Source organism: Takifugu flavidus, chromosome 3 (assembly GCF_003711565.1).
Source record: "Takifugu flavidus isolate HTHZ2018 chromosome 3, ASM371156v2, whole genome shotgun sequence".
Classification (NCBI taxonomy): Eukaryota; Metazoa; Chordata; class Actinopteri; order Tetraodontiformes; family Tetraodontidae; genus Takifugu; species Takifugu flavidus.
Genome location: NC_079522.1, coordinates 4,138,797 through 4,150,516, shown reverse-complemented (window position 1 = coordinate 4,150,516; position 11,720 = coordinate 4,138,797). Strand labels below are relative to the sequence as shown.

General features: G+C 42.1%; 1 protein-coding gene and 1 non-coding gene across 3 annotated transcripts in view; both read left to right on the top strand.

Moving 5' to 3' along the window:
• Nucleotides 1–978: 978 nt before the first annotated feature.
• The window catches only part of fgf11a (fibroblast growth factor 11a), a 66,610-nt gene continuing 55,868 nt past the window's right edge, over nt 979–11,720 (top strand). The window contains exons 1-2 of one of the 2 annotated variants that reach the window (XM_057027910.1): nt 979–1,403; nt 1,516–2,388. In XM_057027910.1, coding sequence (XP_056883890.1) covers nt 2,196–2,388 — 193 coding nt within the window. In that variant the 5' untranslated portion in view covers nt 979–1,403; nt 1,516–2,195. Of the gene's footprint in view, nt 2,389–11,720 lie in introns of both variants that reach the window. The other variant, XM_057027909.1, reaches the window with a different exon arrangement.
• Nucleotides 9,523–9,614, top strand: trnar-ucu (transfer RNA arginine (anticodon UCU)). The gene is given in 2 exon segments: nt 9,523–9,559; nt 9,579–9,614. It is a non-coding gene; the product is annotated as a tRNA-Arg (tRNA).

Genomic DNA, 11,720 nt, shown 5'->3' with positions numbered 1-11,720 from the left:
CTGTAACATGTGCATAATGGATTAGACCAGATTATTGTGTACGTCTACTCCCTCTTGGCCCTAATCCCTGGGGCATTTTTCCTCCTCCAAGTCAGGCTTCTCTGTCAACCAATGATTGAACTGCAACGTGCTCGTACAAATAACACATTTCACCACTGTCCTGCAAAAAAAGAAAGACAACTATAATTTTGTCCTTCCTTCCCATTGCATGTAAATTGCAAACCATACTGCAACAGAATGAGCCTCTGTACATCATCTCGTAAAGACTTGTAAGCAAACACACTTTTCTATTTAGCCCCATCTCCTCAGACAGTCTAAGATTCTATCTTTGAACATAGTAGCAGGAGAGTGAATTGGCGTCTATGCAATTGGTTTTATATAAGGAACTTTAAAGATTGTATCCAAAGTAAGTCCTAGTCAGATGAAATGTCATGTATGTATATGAAATGCTTGTGTCCTTATCTGAAAATTGACGGTGTTCCTTTTGCGTATGGCCATATATACAAGTTGACTGATGCGTTGATGCACGTTGTCGCAGGACTGACTCAAGGTTGGCATGCAGTTTCTGAGTCAGGCAGTGTCACGGCTGCTTTACGTCCTTGTCACTGCTCCGAGCACAGCGCTGATGAGCTCAGTTTGTCTCTTTAAGCCACCGTTGTATTAGAGATGGTGCAGCGAGGGGGCACGCTGGGCTCCGACCCGGCCTGAGTCAGTCGCGCTCGATCCCTGAGAAATGATGAAAAGAATGTAGGTGAATGTGATCCGTAGGGATCGCGGGATGCAAGTGACAGAGGGGGGAGGAGAGTTGGAAAGGAAAGGGGAGGGTTTAGGGAAATGGATTTGAGAGTGTGACTGAGGCAGAAGTGTGTGTCTGTGTTAGAGAGAGAGAGAGAGAGAGTAAGAGGGAGGGAGAGAGATGGGGAGAGTATGTGAAGTATGCTGCCAGCACTCTCTGTAATGCACTGTGAACAGGGACGAGCGAGGGAGCGAATGCACACACACACCACACACACCCACCATCACACTTTCACACTGTGCTGCTTGTTCACACACTTGCCCGCACGTGTGCACCGAGGCTGAGCCGTACCTTGTTTGAGACTCACACTTTTCCTTCTCTTTCTCTTTCACACACACGGACACACACTGAGCAGCCGGACTCAACAGAATTGGACAGTGCCACTGTTGGGCACCAGCGGGGACTCTTGGCTCATCAGCAGCAATCCGGAATTCACTCTGAGGCAAGGCGACTTGCCGGCCCCTCCCTCCCCATCTACCTCTATCCACTCATTCATCCCTCATTCTCCCAGCTGTGAGGCAGCATGTGTGGCTGAAGGACACAGCGCTGCGCTCTGCTGTGGTGTAGCGCAGTGCCGAGAGAGTTGGACAGCCTGCTCCGGCGTGAGGTACTGATAGACTCCCGTTACTGTCTCTTCCCCAGCGCACTCTCTTGAATGTCACCTCTGTCCAGGAAATTTTTTGGATTAGTGAAGCTCCATGCCTTTTTTCCTTCCTCAGTGAATGCAAGTGATGCCACGCAAGCCTGAGAAACATCAAGGAAACAAACCCTCTGTATCTTTCCACGTCAGAACTTCAGGTTGGATCCGGTCCTCCTTTTCTTGGACATTGTTTGGGATGGGGCAATTTCACAACTAAGGAACAGAATGAAGAGGAGTTGCTTTTTAACCCAAGATTTGAGGTTCTAGCAATGTGGGTCTAGGACTGTTTAGGGATATTCCTTTCTATCTGGTTTCATTCTGTGGTGAAGAATTTCGGTCCTTTAATGACAAAGCTGAGCCAAACTTTTCTGGAGCTCTTTGAGACGGTGGTGTGGGAAGACACTATTCGCACGGCATTGGTATTTTGACTGAATAATGAAGTCCTGGCAGAGGTACAAAGACATATCAAGGCCTCACCTGAACCTCGACAACTAGGACAGAATATCAACTCTCTTACTCAAACCTTGATTTTTCAGGAATCCACCACTTTCCCCTTGAGAGATTCCTTCCCCTCTTCTTCCCTTTTTCTCACTGATATCAACTCCTGACGGCAACTGTCCTGCTCTACCTTCCTTCCACAGAGGTGCCCCATCGCCCTGGGTGAGTGGGCAGGGGGGTGGCCCTTGGTACCCCCCGACATTTGGACAGTGCAGAGCCGCCTGAGACCGAAAAGGAGGCGGCAGTGCCAGCGCTGGGAAGATGGCTGCTCTTGCCAGCTCCCTTATTCGCCAGCGCAGGGAGGTCAAGGACCCCCAGGCAAACCGGCAGGTTGCAAGCAAGCGCAAGCCCTGCCCGAAGAGCAACAAGTCGCTCTGTCAGAAGCAAATCCTCATATTAATATCAAAAGTTCGGCTATGTGGCAGTCGAGGGAGAAAAATGGAAAAAAGACCAGGTGAGTTCCTGTTTGAGGGTTACTCTGTTCGATCACCCTCCCCGTATTTTCATTTGCCGCAATTCTTTGGGGTCCGCGCTGGGTTTAAATGGTTGACTTGCCAGACTACAGATTAATCCTGAACTGTAAAGCCTCAATACAGAACATCCTCAGTTTGTAATTTCCATTGCAGGACTTAAGCCTTATCTGGGAAACATCCTAACCCATCGTCCCAGTAGCTCTACATAACATGTGCATTTATGGTGCTGCAAGCAAAGAGCAATTTGACTTCCAGTTTAGGACCTAGCCTGCATGTTAGCCCAAAGAAACACACACCTGTAATCTGGAAGGAAATGATAAACATGGCCGATACGGTGATATACCCTGATATAAATATGTCAAGAGCCACCTCATTTGCAATTCAGAATGTCATTACGCTGCTAATGCTTTGCCAGAGGCAAATGGAACACAATGTGACCCGTCCCGTGTGCATGCCTGTTAAATGCAATTACAAATTATTCATTGAGGCTAAATGAGATATTGACAATTGATTTGTATGATAAATTTTCCTGGGCTGTGTGCGTTTCCAATATTGTGATGTGAAGGTAAACTGAATTTTTGAATCATTCTCATGCAAAGGAGATAATTGATACCTTACACCAAAAGAGCTACTAAGAAGTCAGGGAAACTGTGAAATTGTGTCCTGTCCGTGTGCATTTTCTCATGTGTTTTGTGATATTTATTAGCTTGGTCTGCCACGTCTGTCATGATAATTGCGAGGATGATCAGAACAGCTGGTGTCATGGCAGCTGCTCCATATTGTAATAAAGGACCTAAAGTAAAGTCAGGGCAGTCCCAGCCTGTGCGCTGTAACCATTCGTTCCTCATAACATTAGCATTTCACATGCTGGGTGTTTCAATTTGACCAGATTATTTTGAGATTAATTGGGGCCTGTGTCAAGGGTTGTGTGGCACTGTGCATCTTGATGATTTTCTCAAGTGGTCTTTGTATGCACGTTGGGGTCGTAGAGGACGCCGTTGACCCCAGGCACAAGTGCGTGTAAATGGGCTAGTTGCTCTCCCGGCTGCAGCCTGAGGCAGCATTCGACCTCTGCCTGGGAATAAATGATTACACTATTCCTGAGACCCCCCCCCGCGGACTTTAGAGCAGCCTGCGACTGTCGTCCATTGTTTCTACTGGCATCATTCATGCTTATGGTGGCTTATTGTTATTTTGCTTTTGTTTACTTATAGAAAGGAAGATTATAGCAACATTTGTGCTTCTATGCATGTCAAGTTGAACCTGTGACAACATGTGTAGACATTGTACTTGCTTGTGAGGTCCCCTGGAGAGCTACGGAAAAGCCTCAAAGTAATGTGATCATGCTCAGGTGTATCGTTACACTCAACAGTGAATAAGCATCTTTCTGGGTCAGTGGTTTAACACGAGACAAGGGACTCGTATTGTATTCCATTCCTCTCTCTATTGCAATGACTGCTGTTAAAAACATTAAATTGGCCTTATCCTTTTTATATTTAAAATATAAAAGGAATTGCTCTTAAATTGTTCTTCAAGTGTGTCCACATTGGCAATATCTTTGCTCTGTATGCTAATTAGCAACAGAGCTTTAAAAAAAAACTTTGAGGGACTAATGAACTAATTTATTTATTATTTATTTAATCTATTTGTTCGACTGAGATCAGGCTTTATTTTCTTTCCATTTTTTCCCCTCCAATAACAGAATTTTTAAACAGATTTTAATGCTGTTTGACTCTTTTTAGCCCAAGACTTTCCTTAATATACATCTGTCTGGACTTTGGGCAGTATTCCATCCTTTTTAAAGTTCACAGGTTGTTCTGGCTAGAGAAAAATGTTTATTTTGATGTCCAATTTCCCCCTCCCCCAAAATACAACTAAAACATCTTAAGTAATTGTTTTAATCTTTTTGGCCACCACTGTGTAGTTCACTTTACTCCTAACATTTAGCATGCCGGGGATCTAATTTGAGGCTGCCTTTTGGAAGCTTCTTGATTTGCATCTCTTTAAATACTTCACTGAAGACCTATTGGCTCCGGAGCATTTTCCGGTGCAACAATTTAATACCTGGTACTTGCTGTAAAGTCAAGATCTGACTCAAATTCAAGTACGGTCAAAGAACACCTTTTGATACCTTTGAGGCTAATACACATGAAGATGGTGGTGCATGTCCCCGATCATTTGCGCTTTTGCGTGACATACTGCAATGGTTGTGTCCTGCACTAACCCGTGTCCCTCCCAAATTTCCCCACCGTTATTTCCCATATCTCCCCACTCGCCCCCACACCTCTTCTAACCCTCACCTAACCCATACTAATGATGCACCAACTCTCAAGCCCTAACAGCTTATAACAAGGTCACTTTGCCCTGCACATACACGCACATTAAAGCTAGCATTCAAAGATTAATACGCATTGTATGCGTTATGCACATGTCAATAATGACACACTTGCATGAATACCTACTGAAACGCGTAAATGAGATCTTGTGATTATTTATTGGGGGAGAGTGTGAGGTAGATAATTTCACACACAGTCGCATGTGTGTTTGAGTGTGTATGTGTGTCTGTGGGGGGCTGATAAGATCTAATGAGGATGTTAAGCCGCCTATTGTATATCAAAGCGAAAACCATAAATAGATTGTCTTGCCCTCTGCCTGCTTCCAAGAGCTGCCCCCCTCTTGCTCTTTGGAGGCACACAGAGTAGCGAACACAGGGACGGTTAAAAGCCTTCTGGTGAGGAAAATAGAATAGAGTAACCTATTATTACTGATGGAAATTATTAATTATACAATAAACAAAAATGGCAAAGGTTCAGGAAAAGTGGCCAAATGTACACTTAAAGAAATAAATTGCATAATTAAAGAAGTAAAATCAACGCGTCAAATGGCAAAATATCCAAAATATAGGCATTTTTGTAGTTTAAGTGACAAAATATAATATACAGTTAAAATAATAAAATGTTTGGTTTAAAGGAAAAATATGCCATTTAAGTGGAAATATGTGCAGTTAAAATGGTGAAATTTACAAGTACAGTTTACGTTGTAAGTATACAGTTAAAGTGGCAGCATGTACAAAAGTGTGTGTGTGTGTGTGTGTGTGTGCAGTCCATAGTGTTCAACAGTCCACACCAGCACTACTTATTGACACACACACTGATTTATCAATAATGTACATTTGGGTAGCGCACATTGACCTGGACGATTTACTGCCCAAACGCCGGATGCTTGTGTCAGGCTACACCAGAAAGCACTATATTTCTCACTCTTTCTCTTTTTATCAGCCGTTCCCGCCTCTCAATCCATTCCTCAACCTTCCTATCTCTGTTCTCTCAGTCTCTATTGCCCCCCCCCCCCCCCCCCCCTCCACACACACACACACACTGTCTCAAGGACATCTGGTTTTCTTTGAACTGTCTCTCCCTCGCCGTCTGCCCATTTCATCTCACTCGCCGTATTTTCTTCACCAGTGCTGATCATCTCATCTCTTGGCCAGTCGTTTACTTGCTCTATGCTAGGTAGGGGGTTACTGTGCTGCCATCTTACGTATGGCCGTGCCAACTAGATTAGAACTGATGCGATGTGTTGTTGGTGGAACTTGGAGCTTTTGGTCGATTGTCAATTCTTCTCAACTGCTTTTGAATCCTAAATGATGCATAATGATATGGTGGATTTGAGTGAGTAGATGTTTGAAAAATGCATGGTAGCTAATCCTGGGGTGCCTTGAAGCCAGAAGCATCTTGAATAGCATCTTCATTTAGCCAAGATATCCCCACTTGATTAGTCCACAGCTCATTGCAGGGCTTTCATTAAACGTTCATCCATTCACACGCACATTCACACCTAGGGTCAATTTAGAGGACCTAGTACAAACCTGGCCTGCATCATTGACAATGACTTCCCATTTTCTTCAATCCATTTCCGTGTTTTTCTTTGAAAGCGGAGACAGGTGTGTCCAACTTCCAACTAAACTAAATTGACTGCACATAGCTTCGCACATAGCGAGAGTTTGTTTCCCTCCTCCTTTTCAGGCAATCTATCAAAATTATATCTGCATTTATGAATCAGGGCAATTTGTGTATTAGTATTTAGGAGGGAATCCAGCTGGAACTAGCAGGACAAAGTCAAATTGCCGGGGTTTGCGCAGAGTAGTGATTGATGCCATGGTTACAGCAAGGGTACGGTGCAAGCACAATAATGAAGAAAAAAGTAATCAGAGAGGCGTTAATTTTTTCTCACATGGGTCACGAGGCCTTCGACTTGAATTTGAACAAGCTTAATCCTCTAAAACAGAATCAGGCCCCAAACTCAGCATTATAAATATGCATCCTGTCTTTGGGCTGCTGATGTGTTGACTGACAAGGAGACAGAATCGTGTTTTTTTTCTCGTAGACCTGACACTGACATTCCAAACGAGTGTGAAAACAAAAGAGTAGCGAAGCACTTTGTACTGCAAGCCCTCAGTGTGAAGCACACAGAGTCTGTCACGGAGTTCAGAGCGAAGACGTGTTTCCTCCCAACAGTGTGGTGTGAAGATGTGGAAGAAAAAAAGAGAGGCAGTCGTAGAGTAAATGAACCCGCTATGAGCCAGTGGGTGTTTAGAATTTGCTTCATCACACTGCTGCTCATATTACGGTAATCTAAACCTTTTTTATTTTATTTTTTTTAATGCTGCAGTCGTTGAATGCAAACATTTGTAATACTTTAGCTAGCTACACCTCTGGTCCACTTTACTTTTAAATATTCCCCAATGTCAAAGCCGTTATTGGTGTTTAGGTTTTCTTTCAACAAGGTAGAGACCACATTAGTAGACCCTCAAATATCCTTCATCTTTTGTCCCCCCCCAAAATCCATCACCACCTGGGAATATAGCCACATCCCTCATTCCACGCATCACCTGCAGCAGGTGGCTGCTGCCATTTGGTAACTGGTTTCGCCCTCTGCCTGTGCACCAGATGCTGCCACTAGAACACAGCCAGGTAAAAAATGATTTAGAGATGCTGACTTTTGACCTCAGCAATGATCGATGTTTTGCTCACACGTTGCCCAAGTGGTCATTTATTTCTGTGGAACATTTTAGATGGGTATCAGTCATCATTACCAGGCAAAATATATATGGTTCTGGTAGACATCAGTGCTGTTGTGTTCACCATTGTGGTCGTGCCCTGGCAGTAATGAGTAACTTGGCTTCAATGTGGGCCGAGTCAAGCGTCTCATCAAAAGCAGAAGGCAGCGAAATAGCGCATCTTATCATACGCATCTACCGGTGGTTTTGCATCAGGGCCATTCACTGTCATGAGAGTCTACCTAACCAATGTCCAGTAAATGTTGACGTTGATTCAGCGCCTTGGCTCCTCAACCCCACCCCGCCCGTGCTCTCTCCCACCAAGTCAACCTTGCGTCCTTCAATGTCAAAAAGGAAAAAAAAACAACAACTTTGAACTGCCCCTTTAACAAATGCCGGTAATTAAATTTCAATATTAGCCTGTTGAGGACAGACAAGCCATCATTAGCATTTTATATGCAATCAATTTTCTGCATGGATTCCATGCAGAGCTAAGCAGGATCTGAGGGGGACATTAAGATGCCAGACTACATGTGCGCAAACGTGCACAAGAGAGCAAGCTGCATGAATGCTGAACAAGGTGTAGAGGCACATAAAACTACCATGCAGCTCTCCTCTTCGCAACCATTAGTTGATGAGTGATTGGACACTGTAAAAAACATGCTTACATCATCTGCGTATACACCTCTACAGCCCAGTTTTCCATGCACCGATGCATGCACCTCTGTAGCCAATTACCTGTTTCTTCAATTTCCATTTACTGACAGGTCCCACAGACCCCAAAACATCACTGTGCACACATTAAAGATTCAAAATAAAAGGACATAATGTTTAGAGTAGATGAAGAAAACCAATGTGGTGCAGCAATTAATTTTCAAAGATATACCGAAAAAAAATCATTAGATAATAGTACAATATTTGTTATAGTGCAATAATAGTACAATATTTTCTGAAATGAAATTTCAGAAAATTAAGGTTAGTTGGTACAGACAGGATGGAAATATTTTAGTATTTAGAGGTTGTAGAATTTCATATTCCACCCTTTCTGTATCATTCAAAACATAATTTCTAAAGGGAAAAACAGCGCTGACTCGTGCACTACACCCCAATAAATGATTTACTGTATTTCCCTCATTGCTCTTGGGTGTGGAATTTAACCTCTTTGATTACCAGTGGCTCATGTGTCACCACTTCCTTACCTTCTCATCCAGTCATCCCCACCTCCTTTCACACATGCACCCTGATGTCTTAAATATGGATGTTGCTTTTACATAAAGTGCTGTTACCAAAGCACTACATGAATAACAATGAATAATGTAAGTTGCATTTGCCATCAGGGTGGTAAAGACCAGACGTCCAACCGTGCAAGGTTGATTATTGGCGTGGCGGCTCAACTTGTGTGATGATAAAAGACAGTGACTGAGAGCCGATGCTTGTTTGAAAAGAACATTTTTAGATGTTGGTTCAAAACAGAAAGGAGGAAAAAAACATACAGAATCCCCATGTGTGTGCTTTGTGTTTGTGTTGCGATGTTCACACCTTTTCCATCATGGGTGCGTGCTGTTACCGCGTGGTGCACAAGCGCAGGTGCGTGACGGGGGCCTTCGCTTTAATGTGCCATCAATCTGCAGAGCTACAGACGGTCCCAACCTGCCCTGGCTCCCTAAACTCACCCACCCACACGCAGGGAAGCGACAATTCCCTCAGAAACTGGAGCTGTGGTGCCTCCATTAAATTATCAATCACTCAATTAGTCTGCAGGGAGGTATGGAGGGAGAAAGGGAGACAGCTTAGCTGTTCCTTACGTCTAGTTTCAAGTCTTTACATTTAAAGATCCAAGAAGTCAAGATTATCTACATATCTAGAAAGACTGAGCCCACAATTGTTCAGCATAGGACAGTGCTAGCATGAGCCATTGTGGTTCCATAGCCTCCACAATAACCCAAATCACCTCTGAACTACTACTGGTTGTGATGTGACTTGATTGATAATTAGCATCAGATTTGTTGTGTTTCCAACCAAAATGGGGAGGTGGCGGGGTTAAAAATAGGAGTGTGGCTCTGTGGTGTAATGGATAGCGCATTGGACTTCTAGCCAAGCTCTTGAGAAGGAATCCAAAGGTTGTGGGTTCGACCCCCACCAGACTCAGCCTGTAATGGAGGTCAATGCCAGAATTACAATATTCAGCTACATCAACTTGGTTTTACAATGCTCACATTTGAAATAAAATCATCTTGGTTGATACCATTATTTTATATTTACAACCATCTGAAGGTATTTCTGTGAATGTGAGTCATAACCTTGGACAATTTATGACACATATTATTCTCCCCAGTCATCATCTGGAGGCACCTGGCAGGGTGCTAAACATGGCCAGGTATCTTTTTATAAGCACATATTCTGGATTTGTGTTAATTAAAATAACTACTGATTTGAAACATTTCATTGATGCTTATTGAAAAAAACCCAATACCACCACACCAAGTAAAATCTGCCATGATAAATATGTGGTTAGTCATTAACCACAACTGAAGGCTAAAATAAATGAGGAGCAAAAACAAGAACATTGTAATGAACTTTACAAAGGGAAGCTATGCTGGACAATTGTTCTATTTTGTCACATCATCACTCCTGACCTCTGCAGACTACTTTTATACTGATTAAAACCGTTATACGAATGTGTCTCTCTGAACTTCAATGAGGGTTTGATGTAACAATCTGCAAATAATAGCATGTGAATATTACAAAGACTACCAGACCGCCATTTCATGGAAAAGAAAAATCCCATCATCTGATAAATAATTTCATCATTTTTAATTTTTACACAAGTAAAGTCAAGCTTATGCTACATATCTCATGTTGAAAGACTTATTCCTTGGGAGATTTAGGAAACTTTGTGAAAACTTTTTAGATATTGTTGAAAAAAGATGAATTATCACATCCTGCTGGGAAATGACATAGGCTCTTATCAAGTAAAAAGAGGCGGCTTAAAATCAACCCTGGGCAAAATGGTAGAAGACAGAACTTTCTCTTAACTTCAACATCTTCCCCAGTGAATCCAGACATATTTTCAGAACAATTAAACCACCACATGGTCTGGAAAATATCACCCACATTCTCTTTTAGGCATCAATATGTATCAAACAAAATTTAACCCAGACGAACTTTCACTGAACAGTCTGTGGTTAATTTTGCGACGTTTCCCCCCCAAAATTCACAAAACCAAATTCATTTATGAAACTAAATGAATGTTTTATAAGTTAAAAAAGGCTTAGACTAAACCCATTGGGCTATTTCTTCTGCTTAAAACATAGATGCAATTTTTGATGGGAATACCAAAGGTGCAATCATACTATGAGACAAAAGAAATAACGCTGTTTAAATATTAGTGGTAAGCATTAGTGTCTATTTTTAGTGTATTCTGAACATTTAAAGGTTAAAAAAGAAATGATAAATTCACATCCACAACTTTTGAAAAAAAGTCAACTTCAAAATAATTTGAAAATGTATCTAGTTACCATTTTATTCATCTAATGCTGAGTTAAAACTATATAAATCTAAAAAACTAAATATATAAATTCCTGCTTTTTTTACACAGTTTGTCGTAGCTGACAAATTTCCAGCCTAATGTATTATTTTGAATATAGGGAACCACAAACTGATGTGTAGTGTCATATAACTGAAGACCAGTGATTTTACATCCTTAATAATCTACAATTATACAACAGATGTTATGCTATGTTAAAATTTTCAATTTCCTGGCATAGTTTGACATCCTTTACGAAGCGAAACTTGATGTTGACAATCGGGAGACTGTTTACGCAGTGACTGTGTTAGCTTACTTTGTGTGGACAACGCGTGTTAATGATTCTGAGGTGTGCACATTCATTACTTCAAGCTTTCTCTGCAGTATAGTTAGAACGTATTCACCTCTTCCTAAGACACCTCTGAACTCACACTGCATCGTGATCCATTATGATCGATCATCCGTCAGCATCAAACGTGTAGTGCTGTCGGTCTTCCAAGCAAAATACGGCACAAGTTAAAATCTAAAAGATCATGTCTGATCCTGGGATGAGGAAGGATGTCAAATAAAATACACTGTGGAGGTAAAAAAAAAAGAGACATTTATAACTGTTTGTGTACAAGAAGTGAGAAAACTGAAAACCCTTGAACTTTTTGAAGCACTTAAGCACTCTCTTCTCCCTGCACACAACAAAACTACTGAAGGGCAAATTAAGGTAGGAAGTATGT